This window comes from Cotesia glomerata, linkage group LG1 (genome assembly GCF_020080835.1).
Source record: "Cotesia glomerata isolate CgM1 linkage group LG1, MPM_Cglom_v2.3, whole genome shotgun sequence".
In the NCBI taxonomy this organism is placed as follows: Eukaryota; Metazoa; Arthropoda; class Insecta; order Hymenoptera; family Braconidae; genus Cotesia; species Cotesia glomerata.
In genome coordinates this window covers 33,125,098-33,146,239 of record NC_058158.1, presented here as the reverse complement: position 1 = coordinate 33,146,239, position 21,142 = coordinate 33,125,098, and the positions used below count along the sequence as shown (strand labels likewise).

Sequence of the window (21,142 nt, the reverse complement as noted above, 5' to 3'; positions counted from 1 at the left end):
TCCGGGGATGAACACAACCCTCACGGTTTTGGAAATGCCGTAAAGATTCGGTATTTATACGATATAAATGCTGTATTTTTACCGTAATACTTCAGTTATTTTAGCCAGTTTTTTTGTCGAATTATTATGAAAAAATTACGAAATAAATTCAGAATATTTATGGCAATACAATAGAAAAGTTTCGGTATATTTACAGCATTTAAACCGTAAATATACCGCATATTTACTGTATGTCTGCGGCATTATTGCAGCAAAAAACCGGAAAAGAAGATCCCTATTTTCTATTATCGGCAAAATACCAAAAATATGCTGCTTTACTACTATTTTTCAATAGCTTGAAATTTTTTTTTATAATATTATAAATTATCGTGAATTATTTTTAAGAGGTTGATAAACTAATTTCTCGATTGTTATTATTATTAATAATTTTTTTTAGTCTAGACCGGGATTCGAAACTCAGATCATTTAGTTACGCGCCGAATGCTCTACCAGTTGAGCTATCAGAGACACTATCCATATCTAATTACTCAGTCACCTAATAAGACTCACCGAGTAATAAACACAGCCGTCCATCTTACGGTAGAAAGCATTATATCTTTAATTATATCAGTATAAACGCGGCAAAATTATAGTATATCTTTGGTATTTTTATCGTAGAAATACGATTTTATTACTTTAAAATTATAGTTATATTATAGTTAATACATAGATTTTTTACGGTAAAAGTTCTAGAGTTTTACAGTAATTTTATAGTATTATTTCTGAACTTTGCAGCAAAAGTACGGTAGAAATGCTGCATAACTATAGTAAAAAAACTGGCCAAAATGACCACAGAAATACCGTATTATTTCAGAATTATAACGGTAAATTTACAGTAAACGCATTAATACCGAAAATTTACGGTATTTCAAAAACCGCGAGGGAACGGTCGGCGCTTTGAGTTGTTAGTTGATATTTTTGGTTTTATGTTGTTGTAATGCCTAATTTTTCTTTGTCTTAAATTAATTAAGTTTTTATAATAACTCAACAATATTAGTTGCCATAAATTATTTAGAAAATTTAAATTAACAATATAACGACTGAGTGAGTTAGTTAGTTTGTTAGAATATAAGATAGTTGATGTTCAATACGTGCATCAGTTTTGGAGTTGCGTTCCGAGTTCTTAAACAGCATCATCGTTTAATTATATAAGGTAAAAGACCCAGTTATTGACACGGGCCTAGTTGATTGACACTTGCAATTTTATTCTAATTAAAAAAATAAAATGTTCTCAAGAAACCAATTATCTTAAAATTTATAATTCAAAAATTATATTTATTAATTTATTAGAGTTGATTTGTTTTATTTAATTTAAATAAAATTGCAAGTGTCAATAACTAGGCCAGTGTCAATAACTGGGTCTTTTACCTTATTTCGGATAGGTCAGTTATGAACATCTGACTGTCAATCTAGCAAACATATATTTATTTTTTAGAATTAAAAAAAAAATAAATAATTAATTTAAAATTATTGATCTTAAAATATGCACATATAAATTTTTTAATTTTTTTAATCTGCATTTTTTTATTATTCAACAATTATGAAATTTTTCGTTCAAAATGATATAATTTAACCAATAGATTTATTATATAAATTATTTGCATTGATGAATATACTTGATAGTGCGTACCGATCAAATTGAATACTAACACTGAAAAGAAAATAAAAATCATTTTCAAGTTTCATCATCTTGAATCAAGCTGAAAAGTTCTCGAATTAAGAAATTCTTTTTGGTTTAAATAAACTTTACTTGATCAAAACCCCTTAATCGATACATCCAAGAAATTAAAGCAAATTTTTTATTAAGGCTGAGAGTTTATTGAGTGTTTTATAAAAAGTTGTGAAATTTAGTGTAAATGATAAATTTGCTCGGTGGAGAGTGTTAATTGATCAGGATATATAGATTTTTTTTCAATACTTAAAAAACTAAAAAGTTTGCCGAGTTCAATTTTTAAGGTATATAAAATATACATGATATAAAAGCATTTGTTTTGATAGCAATTATTTACATATTTTTTTATTTTTTTATCATATATGTTTATCTGGATACATCAAGATTTTTATTATAGATTTATGAAAAATTCATAAATTTTTCGGGCCTAATTTATGAGGCTTATAGAATATTTGTAAGACAATAAAATTCTTTTTTTTATGAAAATTAATATATTTTTATTTTTATATGTTTTAGGCTCTAGGAAAGTATTCATAAGTATCAGTGAGTATTGTTGCAGCCAAAGTTGGTGAATAAGTAAGTTGATGATGACAAGATTATTAAAAATATAATGATAAAAAATATTTACAGAAACAAGGATAAAAGTTTTGGAAGCCACAACAGGGTTTAACTAAATTGTCGCGATGCGATGCAAATGATTCAGTAACAGCTTCCCCTCCTGGGCATCCACTCTTCCGCCGTATTAACAATGTTGGCGCTGGTTTAACTCAAAATCACTATACATATTTTAACACGGGCGTAACCGCAAGAAAATTGCCTATTACGTATACATATAAAACGATATGTATATAACTGTATTTACCACGGACAAGGGTATAAAATCATCAACTAAACGCCAGCTATGCTGTATGTATATTTTTGTTTTCAAGCCATTACTAAAAAATAAAGGTAGCAATTTCATTTTTTTTTCTCATTTTAACAGGCGTAAAAGGAATGAAGGGCTTCTTCATGATTCTATATAACAAGTGTTGGAAAGAGGGTAGCCTCAGGCAAAAGCTGAACGTTGCAGAGGCATATTCGATAGATAAATCAAAAGGTAAAGTAAATGCTCGGTTACACCAGAGGCGAAAACTTTGCATGCTAATGGATGTGTAGATGCATCAATAGAAAGAAAGAGTGAGACAAAGTCTACTATTCTGATAAATAATAATTATGGCAGTACTACTACTAATAATAATTACAGGTCAAGTTTTTATCAGTATTATTACACAAGTTAAAAGAGATAAAATAAATGAAAATTGATAACAAGAGAAAAAAAACAACTTAAGATTTGAGAACTGGATGAAGAATAATTAAGAGGCCCGGTCGTTGGCTTAGCCTCCTCTCTGAACAAGTGGTTTCAGTGTTTCTTGAGCGTTCCTTTAATTTTACAACCCAGCCTGTTTAATTAAACTTGTAACTTGTATTTCCCAGGATACAAGCGCAAGTGAGATACACTCACAATCTTGTTATGCGTCTGGCGTAGAGAGTGTGCTTTTACTTGGTCTCCTATCACGCGCAGGATCGTAAAGCCTGATTGCCGTACCAGTTTCTCCGTGTTTCGTATATAAGTGTATATAATACACCATCTACGAAGCGTGTTGCATCTTTGTATATTCCTGCTTCTTGTTCTGCTTCAATCTTACGCTCTTATACTGTATGTATATTTGTATCGAAATTTATATAGGGTATAATAATATACAGTGCTTTCTTATCGTCATGTGAACGTGAACGTGTCATCTGCTTTGGCTAAGTACTCTATATTATATAACAGTGTACTCTTTATCTCTCTCTTTCAACTTTGCTTTTCATAGACACTTAAACACGTTAAAAGTCAACTTGCCAAGACATTTATCGGTTAAATGAAATTTTGAGAAAACAAATTGTTGAACTAGCTCTGAGTTTGCGACCCTATCGTATAATGAGGCGGTTTCAATGCGGCCCCCAGGCGTCCACGCGAAGGATATACATATTCTATAGATATATATTTATATTTATTATGTAGCTGGAGTTTTGTTGGAGAGCTTGAGATGAGCAAGTTTGAAATAATAAAAAAAAATAGTTTAAAAGAAAACGTATAGCTATCGTTCGAGTTCGAGATTAACGGCGATTGTGCTAAAATAAATGTTTGCCGTTATTTAAAGTGAGGCAGTTTGGCTAACTAGTTTTCACAGGTCCTTTTACAACGTAGACAATGTATAACTATCGTTGAACTACTGAGCTCCCGGGCATAATCACCGAGCGGCAGTTGTAAAACGATCCATCGTAAATGGTCGTCGAGAAAATGACTTTATTGCGATTATTGGTGTATGACTCGTACATAGAGAAAGAGTAGCTCTTTGATGGCACTGGTATAGTAGTCGTGGTGTATACATGCATGTGACAATGAGTATGTCCATTTACTAACCCCGCCAGAATGTCGGAATATTGGCGTGTAAAAGAGAAGAGTTGCTGGGATGAAAACGACTATACGACTGCTGCGACGACGACGACGACGACGACGACAACGACGACGACGGCAACGACGCCCATCGCTTCTACGAGAGGCTTTTAGAGATTGAACCCATCTATTCTGTTCCCTGTCTCTCGATCATCTCGCCGACACTTTAACCCAGTACCCATAGATATATTACTATTATTATATATATCCTGTATGGTATAAAACAATCTCAAATCTCGAGTGTAAGTATATAATATAAGTATATCCATGATATATAAGAGTACGGAAGCAATCGTAATATAGTAACAATCACTGTTGCAATATCTTTTAATTCTGTAATATTTTATAGAAAGTCAGAATGACTGTAAGTGTGAGTACTAATTGAAATTGTGGCTTATCAGCTATTTCTGCGCGATTGCATATCAGGATCGGCAAGTAAAGAGAGAAGGTTATATTATGATGACAGTAGAGAGCGTTGGCTTATCGCGAACAAGAAGTTATACAATTGGCGAATCGGGCCGATGATTCTCTGATGCCCTGAAACTCGCTCCTCGGGTAAATAGAGAGTAAGTGGTATAAGCAGAGATTCGCGAGCATGGATTTCTCTCACTACTACCGGGAGTATTTTCTCAGATTGAAAAGCTTTTGCTCTATGAAATATGGGTCAGAGATACGCGATGAGTGAGTGTAGTATAACGGGGAATACCAACCCTTCCTTTCTGCCGGTGCGGCTATAATGGAATTAGTATTTAATAGTCGAAGGGGGACTTGTGGATAGTGAGATGGAGGAACAAGGGCTCTAAAAAGTAAGTGGATTCGGTTCGGCCGATTTCACTTATTTTTTTACTTTTTTCTCCTGATGAGTAGATATAATATCTTCTCGCTACTGTTAAATTATCATAATAACTATTGTAATAATGTAAATTACATTAAAATAGTAACAATGATGAATAATAATATTAATGACAATGATATTAACACATGAATAATAAGAATGATAATGACTAAATAAATAATTTCTAGACGTGGAACGAGTCGAGTTGTCGCTTCAAGAGATAGTCTGCACAGCTTTACGTACTCCGGCACAAGAGCCCGCAGGAAGCGTGTGCTTTGCTAACGATGACAAACGACGGCCACTTCGTCGTGCAAGGCGGAGACGATATTTATGCTAATCCAGTCTCTCTCGTGCGACAATAACCGACAAGAAAACAGAGAAAGAAAGAGAGTCATATAAGTTTACTTATGTAAGTATATATATTTTTATTCCACGTAGCTTAAAATAAAAGATTTTTTTTGGCTTTTTCTCTCACATATTACATACACACATATTTAATGTTTACGTTTCAATTTCAATATAAATACATTGTCATAGCTTAGTCCTGAGTAATAGGCATTCTAGCAGAGGTCCATGTATAATCAATCTCGGAAAAACTTGACAAAAAAGATTTGTTAGATTGGATGATACACATTTTGGATAATTGATACATACACATATAAATCTAAACTACTTATACATACAGATATGTACGTCATAAATATATAGCTATCGTGGGTGAAATGAGAATCGTAATCGTCACTACCCTTCATCCTTCGACCTACGTTCTAGTCCCCCATATTATAGATATATACTACTGGGTGTAGAAGAGATGAGTGTCTCTCATCTCAACTCTCCACTCATATACACTTTTTTTCTTTATCTTTCAGATTTCTCGGTTATGTTGGTCGTAGCTGATATGAGAGAGTGCTATGCCGCACCTACTGGTTTACTACTACTGAATAGTACTGTACAACTCAACTATACTAGTGCACGGTAAGCTGGCACAGCTCTATTTCCCCCTTGCCAAGAATATGGATCGGTTCTATAACAATATTGCCGTACGCGCCTTGGCTACATCAATATGATATACATATATATTCCATTGTTTCCAAGTTTTCGGGATCCATTTGTAAGATTAAATTTGTAATGCCGAGTTACTCCGGCTGTTGTGTGCTGGCATGAGACAACGTGTCCCCGGCAGTTGCATATGGCTGCTTGGTCAATTTTCTACCCAGCGTTATAATAAATATATGTGTGGTCACTAAGAGCTTTCACCAGACACTTTTGAATAATTATCTCGGTTCTCCATATGTCTTGTGTTTAAAAAGGTAACTGGAAAAATTTATACAAATATTTAACATATTAAATTAAATTAAATTAATATTAATAATACTGTATAAATTATTCAGCAGCTTTTTATAATATAGCGCTAGGTGATAAAACATACAACAATAAAATTATCATCATCATTATTAAAACAATAAATGTATCTGTATTCAATTTTACAGAGAATTATAAAAGGGACCATTTCGTAGAAGAGCTTCCGGTCCCATGGACGCCACATTTGTCGATAACACACAGGGTGTATAAAATAAGCACATCGTACGTCTAGGGACCAAATCCGATACAGTTTACACCCGTTCGACCGCGTATAGTTTCTTTGAATCTTAACGGTACGCTGTACCCTTTTGATATGAGAAATGAGTACGAAAGAGACAAGAGAGGATACAGAAGAGCAAGCAACCGTATACGTACCAAAAGGTATACGTAATGTAAGCATTATATGTATAGAGAGGAACAGTAACCAAGCTCGTGTAGTTCTCATCCCCATGAGCTTCACTTCCCGAAGGTTCCTCGCATTGTTCGTAAAGTTTTCCCGTAACTCGCTCCTTTGTACCGCGATTACCATATGAATTAAAATAATGTGAATTAGACGGGAGGAGGAGTGCGCTCGTGAAGTTGAGTGCAGACCGCTTGTTCGCTTGCTTGCCGCCTGCTACCGGGAATCGTCGATTGTTCAACTTGTCCACCAGCATAGCACTGAAATTACCGCACGTCCCGTCTATTTTATAGAATTTTTTTTATTTCTTTTTTTTTTTATTTTTTCTTTTTACTTTAAATTAAATGTTTTTTATATTGGCCTGCTAATTACATAACGAATAAAAGTTTTGCGTTGTGGTGGCTGAGTTTTAGGTGGTTATAGTTATGTCAGGTATATAACTCGTGGTCACGTTTATTTAGTGGTCCAGAGATTAAAGAGGAGGAGGAGGATGGTGATAAAGAGAGGGAGAGAGAGGGACGTGTTAACGCCGTTGTTATGCCCCATTATATCGTGTCCCATTCTCCGTGACTAGTGTACGTGGGTACGAAGGGGACGAGAACATGAATTCATTCTTTTCTTTATGGTACATGGACGTATGTACGTATATAGATATTCACACACGCTTTCTCAACACCTTTTACATTATTTGTAACGCCCGATTTGAAATTAGATATCGAATTACTATTATAAATGAGCTCGTGCATGCTGTACATAAATAGAACGATATCAATCGTTTTTTTTTAATTTAAATTTTTTATTTTTCAGTTTTGTATTATGTTACATTATATATGCATCGAGGTTCGGGACGAGAGGATGTTTATCGGTGCACCATACGAATCACAGTGAAAATTGATAAAATATCATTTAATCCCCCTCTTCGGCTATGGCAGGCGCGTACGGAGATAGCATTACTAATTTATTTAAATGGACTTATCTTTACGAAAGCCCCCGCGATAGGAATGTAAATTGGAATGACTCTCACCGCATCACCCCCTCCCACTGTACCCCCCAAGGCGCCCCCTCTCACGGCGAATCAAGGGGTAATGGCACGAGCAAGATAAAGGTATTTTATTGCCTTTGCGGTTGGACATATTTGAGCAGGCTCAAAACTCACTCGCTGCTTTTTTCAGTATCATTTATCTCTCCCCAAGTGCGTGAAAGTGTGTGAGTGTGTATGTATGGGTGGATGTGGGTGATTTCATAAGAGATTTTATGTGACGCTTCACTCATAGGGTTACTACTGATTTCTTTTTTTATATTGTCACATGTCCTCTCTATTATGCAGATATCTTGAGTTTTGTAGCAACCGCGATTTTTGTTCATTAATCTCGACTTTGGTTTATGCTACATTCCCGCTAGAAAAAGAAAAAATTAGACAAAACAATTGTCAGGAGATATATTTACGCGGAGAGGGCGAATAAGTGAGTGAGTGAGTGAGGATAGGCTCATATATATAACAGCAAAATATTATAACGAAATGAAATGTCAAGCCCATTGTCAGGCGTGTACCAAGCGAGGAAATATCGTCCAGTAAATCAAGGTGCTTGCGGTAGAGGTGTGCTCTTCCGTGTCCAGTAGTACAACACTACACCGAATAGACGCGACGAGTACTTCCGTTTTTAATCACTCCACGGCGAGTTCACACACCCACGCTCTAGTATTTACCCTCTTTTATACATCCCGTACATATATCTATTATATTCTATAGTGTAGGATATATCATTATATTGCCGAGCTAATAAATAAATGAACCAAAATTATTGTATGCCAGTGACTTTTGGTTCTAGCGTGACAAAAGTGACTAAGTACGTATGAGTAGTTATCTATCTATAGATATATACAGACGTATAACATGTTATATGCACTGTACATAGATATGTAGGTTGTGGAAGTAGGTAGGTAAAGTTTGTACGCTGAGAGAATTCAAATAGAGTCTAATAAATATGGCATGAAGATCTATCAGTTACAATAGTGTTTTTGGCTTGTAAAAGTCAAATCGGTGAGTTTACGGCGTGCAGTATGAAAGTTAATGTTTTGGAACGGGCGCCATATTAGCATGTCCGCATCCAATCCTCTTGGGCACGTGGCCTGCAAGGCGAGCGTAGCGAATCCCGGGCCGGGCCCTGGTGACATCGTCATTATTTCGGCGAGAGAAGAAGCATGCGCGATTCCCAACAATTCGATACACTGTACGGTTCGCGTCGTCAACAGTCACGATGATGTGGGAAAAAGTGTCCTGATGTGTTCTTCACGTCTTGCTCGCTTTATGTACTCTACTCCGTTGGTTTTCAATCCTTTTTTTCTTCCAGATCTGTAGTACATTTTACATTGTAATGTGGTACAAAGCTAAATTCACTTGACAATACATCTAACTGGTTCACGAGACTATGCTCATTGTTGCCTGTCATCTCTCTTCGTTTCCACTTATACTTGCCAGTTTGTCTGTTTAACAACAACGTATATCTATGTACAGCTATTATATTCGAGGCATCATCGGGTTGCCAGGATGCAAGCATGCCGAGGGTGGCAGGAGTGGGTAGAGGGGTCGTTTCATCTTATTTATCTTTATGGAGCACGGCCAGAGGGTAAGTATACTTACTCAGAGGCCAAGCTGAAGCTTACTAACCGTACCGTACTCCATACTACTGTCCTATGCTTTCAAGTGGACCATATACTCTTACACCGAAAAATATAAGTATATAAAGAGGTGTATAACATAGATGTCAAACATTTGTTGCGGTCTCAAAGCTATATACACCACTCATATAAGATTAGATATCCGTTTAGTGGAATCCTGTTTAAACGGATTTTTTTTTTCGACACGGAGGATATTTTTACCCTCTTGTCCTCCACATTTTAAAAGTTAACAGCACTTGCGACAATTTATTGATATAATAATTTTTCTTACCAGCCTTCAAGTTTCAATATTTAATCGAAAAATTTTATTTTTAAAAATCTTTTATACCTTTTTTTTATCTTTCTTTTCAGAGCCAATAGAACCATGAGCACAAGCCCGCAAAACGGCACGAAGAAGATGGAGAATGGTCAGAAATTAATATCTGCTTTGGACGTAATCGGATTGTCGGTGATTTAACGGTTCGTGAGAGAACTGTCGTCGGAGTATATAAGAGTTTTTATTTGTGATTTCTTCTCCTTTAACCGAGGTACAAAAAAAACTTTTTTTTTTCTTTTTATTAACTTTTATTGTTATATTGCGCTTAAAATATATATATATAAAAAAAAAAAACAAATACTCTAACTTAGTATCTAAAAAAAAAAACCAATTAATTATATTCAATTATTTATCGACATTTTTATTTATTTTAAATTAATTAACAACGAAGATTTCTACATACATATACAATGTGTTTAATTATTTACAATGTTTATAGTATTTACATTAAAAATTTATAATAATAATAATACATAAATGGTTAATGTTATATTAATCGATTGAAAAATAAAATATTTATAAATATTCAACAAAAAAAATATAAATAAAAACAAAATAAATACAATTGATATATCTAACATATGAATATACGTTACATAATGTTATACCTAATTAATAGTAAGTAGATTGTGTCGATAATGTTGAGGGGATGACAGCTATTGGAAAAGCGATACACAGTAGGAGAGTGTGATAAATTACAAAGGTAATAGGAAGTCACGATTAACTACTCGCGTTGAGTATCGAGTGTTGATAGTAGCCGATAGAAATGAGAAAGATAATGGAGAATAATAAAAAGGAAAGAGAGAAAGGATAAACATGCGAGGGTGCAGCAAGCAGGGTCGCAGAGGTCGGTATACGTATTTAAAACGCGAGGAGACCGAGTAACGCAACGCGGGCCGACCGATTCAACGTTTCAAGTTAAATGGGGTGCGAATGGCAGATAACAAACCGGCACTGTTTCCGATTACGGCATTCATTGTTTCCTACCATTATGCGTGCTCGGCTGGTTTACGTGTGACGCGGTTACGCTTTACGATCAACGATTTATCGACGTTGTTTAGATTGTCCCGCGTGCGCGAGGACCGGATACTCAGTGCTTCAAATTCTATAAGAGAGAATCCGTTTTGATGGACAATACATTAATATTTATATCATTCATTATTAATTTAATTACTATTATTTCAATATAATTGATATCTTAACTAACATTTATATTATATTAACTATCATTTTAATTTTTTAATTTTAATTTTAAATGCTTTCTTATCCTAATATTGACTAGCGGGAGAATTCGCGCTTTTGTATTATTTTAATAATACAGTCCGTAAAACTAAATAATAAGTATACACTATTAACTGCAAATATACTGCATTGATGATCGTAGTACGTAATTATCCTTATTGATTAATTTATATGTGTATGTGTAATTTTTTAATTTATCAATTTTTTTTATTTCAAGGTCTTGTGACGGTCTATTGCTGAATAGAGAACGACGACGAGACCTTACGTCGTCACTTGGCGGCTCCGTGGACCATAGACCCACCAGTACTTCTTTTGACAGCCGGTAGTGGATGAATTTGCGGTTGCTGCTGCTGTTCGACAATAGCATCGCTCTCCTTGTCTTGATGTGCCGTCATATGTCTAGTAAGATGATGTCGCTCGCGGAAGCTTTCATCGCACACTGGACATCTAAGTTTGTCTTCACGGCGTCGTCGTGCCGCCTCACCGACACTTTCATTCTTGTGATGTGATCTCATGTGATAAACGAGATCAGAAGTCATGCGGAACGACAAATTGCACTTGGCACATACATTTTGGGCTGGTAGACTAAGCGCAAATGACGGCGGCAAAAGCCCAGCAACACCTGTCACTCCAGAGACGCCAAGAAAATGCCGAGGTCGGACAAGAGCTTCAGGCATCGGCGCGGGAAACACGGAAATTGGTGAGTAAGACAGATTTGAGTACACTGCAGCAGCTGCTGGTGATAATTCATTAGAAGCTCGGTAAGCTACTGATGATGATGATGGTGATGGTGATGACGATGGCTCGATTGTAGTGTTTATTTTTCCTCCGATTTTTAAATTTTCTACCAACCCGGTCGTGGGGATGCTTGTCTGGACGACAGATTCACTGGGGCTTGTCGAACTTACGAGGAAAGGAAACGGTGTAGTCACAGCGGCTGCTGCGGCGGCTGCAGCTGCAGCGGCAGCAAAAGTCCCGTACTTGAAGGCTTTAATCGGCGGTCCTCCGGGTGGACTGACGCTGTTCCGAAAACTTGGACGGTCTGGCGAAATCGAAGATCGTGGAGATGTTCCCGAGACGTGTGAATCATCAAAATTGATGCAGCTGACCTTGGTAAAAGCACTTTTTGGCAACGGACCAAGGGAATCTTCTTGATGATGAGTCGACGGATGAAGAGGCCGATGTTCTTGGAGATGAAGAGAGTGTCCGAGTCTTCGAAAAGCAGCAGGTGGGCTCGCTGATGATGAACCTGGACTTGATCTATCACTTCCGGTAGGCTGAACGGGCTGTCGTAAATCAGCGATAGCTGCGCTGGCTGACACATATCCCGGACTTTGACGATTTTCAATGCTATGCCTGTGATCAATCACTAGTTGTGAATTTTGGCGGCGCGCTAATTTTTCATCTGGTGCGACCAGAAAGGCCACGTCAAATGAACGTTTGTTGGTATTTCCGTTTCGACGAATTGGATATGATGCGTCTGAGGGTATGACATCGGTTGATATCGTTTTTAATTGAGTTGTACAAGGATGAGCGGTTGATGCTGCACCGTCTGCACGATCGATGCCTGGTCCCGAACGATCTTCCATTGTCATTGTGAGGCCAGCACGTCGTGGCGTGATAACGTTTTTACATGCGTAACCTGCGGCAAAAATTAAAAATTCTAATTAAAAAATTGAAAAATTTAATTAACACTGACTAACAAGAAAGTTAAAAAAGTTTTTCTTTTTTTTTTTAACTTTAAAACTAGAAAATGATTAATGAATTTACCTTTTGATGGACAGGACACTACAGGTAGCAGATGTCAGCAGATAACGTGGAACAGTATCACCAGCTCCAGCAAAAGTGTAATGTATATGCTGTACGACGTTCGACCGCGGAGAGACCACGTTCGAATGCTGGAGCGCGCTCGCGCAGCTCAGTATTTAGCCGGGACTTTGGCCCTTTCTCTCTGGAATCGGATCGCGGTTTCGTAGAAGCGTCAGGTGGAGGCGGTCGAGGGTGGCTCAGACCAATAGTAGCTTCACCGAGCCCACTCGAGGGTGGAGCGTTATCGGGGGGTGAACATATTCAGCAGTCGAGATGCGTCTGCTAGCTCCAGGAGGCCACGCCTACATATTTCAGGTTCGACACATGTGCAACCACCAGCTCGCGGGATTCATTGCGCCTTCTATGCTGCGCAACGAAATACTCTATTCGTATACACTTTGCCTTCCGGCTGCCCGATGAAACACACAACTACTTATTCTCATCTCATTCGATCTATTATCTCACTTTTGCTCATAAACTTCTCTATATACTGGTACAGCGTTCTTGTATATTCTCTCTCGAGCACCCGGTCTGCACCCACTCGCCAAATCCCATATTTCATACTGACGAACGATCGAGAATATTTTCATCGTTGCTCCCGGCCACCCGAGCGACCGACCAACCGAACCGAGCCAGCCAATTTTTTTATTTACTTTTTTTCCATACCGCGTATTAACCCGATCGTATTTGCTATAGCTAGTGTAATGTACTGTTGGCGTTTATGGTCATCATCACGCGCTCAGTGCAACTCCCGTCAAGTTTACTGGCCCTTTCCGCCAATCAATCATTCTGACTTGTGGCACACATCACAGTATCAGAGAAAGAGAGAAAGATCCGAACAAAATACAACAACACACTGCCCACTTTTATACTTTTCTCATCCTTATTCTTATCATCTTATTTTTCGTCTGCTCTTCTTTGATTACATATACTCACTTCTTCTTCATCCTCTTTATTTTCTTCTTCTTTCTCTTATTCTTTTTTTCTGATAGCCTCGAGGCTAAAGCGATCTCTGTGGGGAATAGAAAACACATCAATGTCTCCGAGTGATCGGTTACAAGTGGAAAAACTTTTAATGACTTAAACCCGTGAAATCTGATGAAATTTTATCCGAAGTAACATTAATTATATATTCTCATCAAGTACATTTTATTTAACTTATATATAAGTGTAATATATAATAAAATCAAGCTCTTACACTTATATACTCGGTTAAGATAGTTAAATATAATTCAAGCTCTGACAATGAAACTTGAGTTATAAGAACATTAAAGTTAATGTGTTATCTTAACCACGGAGTCGCGGTTAGGTGGAATTATATTATTATGCGTTGCGTGAACGCATAATAGCTGCCGTGTACCAGCTAATCGTCTATCGTGAGTGAGTGGATGCCGCGCGCAGTGGCACGTGCTCCCGATTACAACGTAATGTGAATGCTGTATACATGATTGTACTCCACTTACTGACGTAAAGACAAACACAAGGAAATTTAAATACCGACTGGGAAATGTTAACTTTGGCGGTGGAGCTCACATTGAACATAAATACACGGATACATGTGCTTATATACATACGGAATATACGTGAATTTATAAATATATATATATAAATATATCATACTATATTATATACCGTATATCTGTATCTTAGAGCGCCTTTGCGTGGATATGAGAGTCTGAAAGTTATTAGAATGTCCCGGAAAAGATGGCGTAGAGTCGCTCCGTATTTTTATACTGTATGGCCGGTGCTTTGCATAATCCCGCACTTAGCTCGCTCGTCGCGAAATACCGCCTGCTCTCACTATGCGGATCTTTCTCCTCCGGTAAGCAACACCCTTCCTCTCTTCGGGTGAGGCCACGTCGTTTCTGTCGTTTCTACCGACCGTGACCGCGCGTTAACTCTCCGGGCCAACTTTAACAAACCCAATAACTACATACATACAAATTTATATATATAAGTATAAGAATAAAAATAATACAAGTACAAGTACATAAAAAATATGTAATAGGTGTAGAGTGAAGAGGATTTTGGTAGTCGCGATACTGGAAGTCGTATCACAGCCCGATTCGCGTCGTCATCAATCTTGTAACAAATCGATCGGGGTAACGCTCGTCTCTCCTGCGACATCCTCCGCAGATGTGACTTTGATTTTCTCTCCGAAGAATCCCTCGAGATATCGAGACGCTGCTCGATTAAGACGACCAAGACTTTAACTTCCTCCTCGAACTTCATCCTCGTTCTTGTCCCTCGACATTATTCCAACTTATATACAGCAAGCAACTACTATTTGTTATTTTCCCTCGATTTTTCTACTGCTATTTATAATATACTATTTATAATAGACTATTGCACCTGATGCGTCGCTTTGATCCCGAAAGCCGATTTCGTATGACAATAATTAACCTGCTATTATTAGTTCATTCACTGTTAACTTTTATTTTTTTTTTTATCCTTTCAGGTCAAAGCGACCCCCTTGGAATCATTTGTGGAGAGATAACCGGGGGTGAAAAACGCATGGTATATATATACACGGCATGCGGCTACGTCTGACATATGGTCGTTGGTCCCCAGTGATCCAGCCAGAGTCCTCATGAGTTTTCAATGAGATTAACGGGCCATCTGTGCAATCCGGGTATAAGCGTATCGACGGCACTTTAACAAAGCAACCTGTTATTAAAGGTGTATACGCAATATGTACGTACATATATAAATTACATATAAGTATAATTGTGTATAAAACAAATTTACTGACGGACTAACAGGTATTTACAGTGTCACGGCAATTAAAGGTGTGCTGATGATAATAAATGTTGCAGGTGACTAACTGGAGCTCAAATGAAAGCAGAGTAAATACACAGTGGATTGAATAGAAGGGGAGCAAAGTCGATCATCATTGATTGTATATGCGAACATATATCTACTCTCCGTTAGGGCTATCGGTGTGTATATTTGAGACCCATATGGAGCCTGCCGTCCGCGCATATGCCACGACAACACCGCTAACGAGCACACTATGACCGAGATCTAAGCCTCAAACTGTATCGCAAAGTCGATTAATATTTTCACCAGTGGTGAGTTTTTTAAAAATTTAATTTCGTTTTATTTTAACAATGATTTGATGCAGAGGAAATGCTGCGGACAGCTGGCAATTTTATTTAATCTACTGCTATTATGTATTTATATAACTGCAATATATCATCGATTCACTTGATATTATCAGGCTGTCCCTGAATTAATCTTGTTTGTTAAATCCAGCATTTAATCATCGCAACATTTTCCGTAAATCCTCGAAACAGATTTCGGTGTGATATTAATTTACATTTATTTTAATTAATCATTTTTACTGGTACACCAAGTACCACCATTAATTATTTAGCTAGTGCGCAGACACCGATTGCGACAGTATAATGTGATGAATTTATTTATGTGCGAAATAAATAGTAAGGAACAAAATTAAATGTTAATATAAGTAAAAGAGTAAGTGAACGTGGGTATAAAAAAAAATAATAAATGAGGGTGGGACACGGGTCGAGCTAGTGCGTAGCCTTTGTCGTGGCAATGTTCATTGTATATGACAAGGGTATGGTATAGGTACCCTTATATCCACTATACTACTACTGTGGTGCACTTCGCCCCAGCTTCTCGTGCATCTGTCCTCAATCAGCGAGCCACGAAAATGGGATTTACGCTTACAGACTGTCGAAAAATTATTGACCCTGCGTCAATACAATACTCATTATAATTTATTTTTTAAATTTATCTCGTAAATACTTGAACAAGCTTTTTATTAAATATTTGAATTATCAGAATTTGCATTAAATATATATCTTCGATAAAGTCTTTTCAGTGACGATGGATGAATTCATTGGATTTATAAGACGACAAGTGAAATTGGACAATAAAATTCCCGGAACCCAGGAGCATACGGGGGACACAATAAGCAAAAGTAGTGGTAACGCGGTCGAAGCATCGAAAGAATAGAATGGGCGCACACTTAACTCGACGCTGATGCTTAAACAGTTGTTTGATCGGCATTATGTATTAGCATGTGGCTGGTGCCAGGGGTTATTACGATAGAATTGTTGACGAGGTGAATGAGTATAGTGCCGACGGCTCTTTAAAATAATTACAAAATAATACTCCATACTGGTTTATATGAACATATCATATGTATATCTTCTATTACACAAGATCGTTTTCAGATTTGATTACTATTGAATTTATTATAATCGTTTTTTTTTAATTCTACGATTTTTTTTAAGCTTTGGTGATTTAAAAACTAAAAAATATTTGTAGAAATTTAACTCAGGCTATACCATGCAGACAATTTTTCGGAAACCGCTTTTTTTTAATTATTTTTAACTTCCCACTAAGAAAATCGAAGATTTTCAAAAATCGGGATGTTATTGTTTTCACCCCGTTTTGCAAAAATCGAGTTTTCATCAGATCTCGACGTTTGAAGGTCACAGGAAGCTTCCCTGACTATCCCTGCGAGGTAGTCACTATGTACGTACGTACGTACGTACGTATGTATGTATGTATGTATGTATGTATGTATGTACGTGCGCGCGCGCGCGCGCGCGCGTGTGTGTGTGTGTGTGTGTGTGTGTGTGTGTGTGTGTGTGTGTGTGTGTGACTCGCTTATAACTTTTGAACGACTGAACCGATCGGAACGTACTAAATGGCGTTCTGAAAAGTTCCCTCAAATTTAGATTTCCTGAGAACTTGAACCGATTCAGACCGATAGATTTTGAGAAATTTTGAAAAATCTCAAAAGAAATAAGATAAAAATCATTTCTGAAAGTGGTTTTTTTAGAATATCTTTTAAACGGCTCTATCGATAAACTTCAAAAACTGATCCGTCCTTAAGCTTGAAAAACCACGCCGACCGTCGCTAATCCGGTCAAAATCGGTTGATTCGTTCGAGAAATATCGTGAACGAAAGAAAACCGAAAAAAGTGTTTTTTTGACATAACTTTGTCATTTTTTCTCGGATCGTTTTTGATGATATAGAATAATTTTATAACTTAAAAAACCGCGTCGATCGCCGCCAAAAACGTGGAAATCGGTTGATTGGTTCGAGAGATATCCTCGATAAAATATTTGGAAACAAGTGTTTTTTTAACATAACTCCGACATTTTTTGGAATAACTTTTAAACGGCTGCACTGATCGATTTTAAAAATTAATCAGCTATTAGCATGAAAAAATTACGTCGACCGCCGTCAAGCCGGTCAAAATTGGTCAATTCGTTCAAGGAATATCATAAACGAAAGAAAACCAAAAAAAGTGTTTTTTTGGAATTACTCCAAATTTCCTAGTTTTATCAATTCAAACTTGAAGATTCTTCATGAAACTAAAAAAATTGCGTCAAATAATGCCAACCGCGTGAAAATCGGTTGATTCATTCAAAAGTTAGTGCGGTTTGAAAATTTAAAAAATATTGTTCTATGATACTTCTATCAGACTTTTGAGCTCGAAGAGCTCAAAAACGTCATTAGTGCAGTTTTATGCACCTAGGTATGAAATTAGCGGGAAGTTGCACGGATGGCCTTCAGGGTTTACCGTTTTTCTAATTTTTTTTATTTATAATAACAATTTTAAAAATAAAATTACTTCAATGTCGAGAAGATACTGATAAAAAAATAAATTTTCTTTTTAATTTACTCAAGTAATTTAAGGTAAAAGCCCCAATAGATGATCACGTACCAGTATATGATCACTCCTTGTATCTGTATATCTATATTCACAAATATAGGTATACAAATACATGGAGTGATCATATACTGGTACATGATCATCTATTGGGGCTTTTACCTTACTTTAAAAATAAATTTTTAAATTAATTATAATTCAATCAATATTTATTAATACACATAAAATTTTTTGCTAATAATTTATTAAGATAGTACTGTCAGTCGTAAAATTACTTTAAATTGAATGAAATTTGGTACCTTAGTAGATTATATGCTAAGATAATACTCTTACTAAGTTTTTGACAAGCTGCAGAGAACTAATAAAAAGATATTGAGCTTTAAAATTGAGTCTTATATGAGCTTTTAACATTGAATTTCACAAAAACTACCGATCATATTTTAATAAAAGTTTAGATAATGAGGAAAAATAACATACTGAAGATTTTCAATAATTGAAAGAACAGATTCAGAGTATGTAATAGTAATGATTAGCTGTAAATTAAAATTGGGCGCTCTAATCTCAACCAATAAGGAACTGGGGTCAATTTTTTCAATAATTCAATAACTTCTATACTAAATAACTTCAACTCAATCATGAATTTTATATTATAAGAATAAATAACGAATTATTCCTCTCTGTTTCTCCAACGCTAATTTTCATTGGTAAATTTACTACATAAATCACTCGAGATTTTGTATTTGACATTTGTAAGAAAATTTTCTTATTGAAAATGTGTTCAAGAAATACGAGATTATTAGAGCAAGCTGAAATTAACTTAAATAAATAAATAATATACTTCAAATTTGACAATTTTCGTATCGACAGTGTTACCTTAAATTCAAACTCGGATTAAAATGTGACGAAAAATTAAATTCAATTAACATTATTTATATCAGAAGACATTAAAAAAATCAAAATTAGACACATTGTCTATCTAAGAATTGTGAAAAGTTAAAATCTTAAAATCTAACTTGAAAATTCGTAATAAAAATTATGTTTAAATGATATTTATTTATTTATTTATTTACCAAATTTTTAGACCCTGAAGCCTTAGCTCCCTAAGGGCCTTACATAGAAATGAATACATAGTAATAATAAAATTAGTTAAACAGTAATGGATATAAAATAATAAGACAGTAAAAATAAGTAATAAGAAAAGTAACGTTGTCTCTAAACAAAGTCTATCCAAATTACTATCTAATGACTTTAGTTCATAAAACAAAAGAAAAGAAAGAATATGAATTTGAACATTTCGTAATTTGAATATTTTAGTAATTACAGTTATTTATCTAGCAGTATGATGTGTAGCACTAAATGGAACAATGCATAGATTATATAAGTTACAACAGTCATTTAAATGCGCAAGTTAGTATTAGTTAACATATTTATATTCAAGACACTCATAATAACAATATTTTGTAAAAAATATAAGTAGAACTCATGATAAAGTCGACATTCAGCAAAGCAGACAAAGGTACTGCTACTTACTACACATTATGTATGATATATGTATGTATGCAGTAGATATTACACATTAGATATACATCATCGTGAATGAAGCTATGAAAACTGTTAACTAAAAAGTTTTGATTTATGTATAGGCTGGAATTCGTCGCAGTGGATATGGGAATCGCTTTTAAATCGGCTTAGCGTTAACCAGTGGCACTTTAAGCTGCCTGGTGAAATGATTATCGGTAGTAGCCAGTCCGTTGGGCCCGGCTAGTTAAGTCGTCGAGCAGAGAGACGTATAGAGTAACCTACTACTCCTACATATATATATAATAACTCTAAACTATATATCTATATAATACGTGGTGCGAGGATGAGGAAGGACGAAACTGTCCCCACAGTCGTTGATTAATTGTTATGCAATATGACGTCACTGGGCCGCTAGGATTAGAGCTCTATTCCTATTTCGTCCTCGGATGTACGCTAGGGCGTCAAGTTTCTGGCTAATCCTCGAATTTGCTCGAGCCGAACATAGGACGCTGATGAATATTGATACAGCTGGTGAGAGATACTCTCTCTGTCTCTGCTACGCAAGTATCAACCCGGAGGATATGTCTCGAGAATTTACACATACTTTTACCTACTCATCTCTGTCTTTACTATATCAATTACTTATCCTATTTCTTATTAATGGAATTATTTATGAGGATAGAAATAGATATTTATATTAAGAAGCTTTTGCTCTTAATTGTGACGTCAATAGGTTTAGTCTTGTTTCATGCCTACTCAAGAGTATTTAATCGTTGATTAGAGTAGTCGAAAATATTCAACTACGCTGAAAATAAATTAAACTTTAAAGTTAAAGGAAAAATCAAGAAGATTTTGAAGAGGTTTATCATCTTTTATAAGAGAAATAAGTACTTGAATTGAAAAATTCATATCGATTTAAGTAAATTTTAGTTGATTAAATAATTTTCTGCCTTAATTGAAGATGATCAAATTCTTAAAAATTATTTTTCTTAGTTCAAGAGAAAAACTCTTAAATCAAATGAGTTTTTGGTAAATATATAAAAGTGGGACTCTAAAATCTATTTTTAGCCATAAAAAAATTGAAAAATGAAGATAATCGCAAAATTTTTCTTTTAATATGTTTTAATACTTTTT

At 35.7% G+C, this 21,142-nt stretch overlaps 1 protein-coding gene and 2 long non-coding RNA genes across 4 annotated transcripts; 2 read left to right on the top strand and 1 right to left on the bottom strand.

Moving 5' to 3' along the window:
• The first annotated feature begins 2,226 nt into the window (after positions 1–2,226).
• LOC123267476 lies at positions 2,227–11,341 on the top strand. Of its 2 annotated transcripts, none has more exons than XR_006510048.1 (8): positions 2,227–2,254; positions 2,342–2,617; positions 2,694–2,807; positions 5,214–5,434; positions 5,895–6,335; positions 6,516–6,768; positions 9,818–9,993; positions 11,242–11,341. It is a non-coding gene; the product is annotated as an uncharacterized LOC123267476 (long non-coding RNA). The 2 variants fall into 2 exon arrangements; XR_006510049.1 differs by having other exon boundaries at positions 6,516–6,779.
• Positions 10,355–14,394, bottom strand: LOC123267472 (Krueppel-like factor 10). The gene is made up of 2 exons (XM_044732114.1): positions 12,795–14,394; positions 10,355–12,666 (listed from the first exon to the last, which is right to left on the bottom strand). Exon 2 carries the CDS (start codon positions 12,617–12,619, stop codon positions 11,294–11,296), a length of 1,326 nt encoding a protein of 441 aa, XP_044588049.1. The 5' UTR covers positions 12,620–12,666; positions 12,795–14,394; the 3' UTR covers positions 10,355–11,293.
• Positions 11,615–16,318, top strand: LOC123267482. The gene is made up of 3 exons (XR_006510050.1): positions 11,615–11,724; positions 15,292–15,527; positions 15,650–16,318. It is a non-coding gene; the product is annotated as an uncharacterized LOC123267482 (long non-coding RNA).
• The last annotated feature ends 4,824 nt before the right edge of the window (positions 16,319–21,142 follow it).

What these genes read in the sequence shown, in the direction of transcription:
- LOC123267472 (XM_044732114.1), bottom strand. Translation starts at nt 12,619, where the DNA reads ATGACAATGGAAGATCGTTCGGGACCAGGCATCGATCGTGCAGACGGT.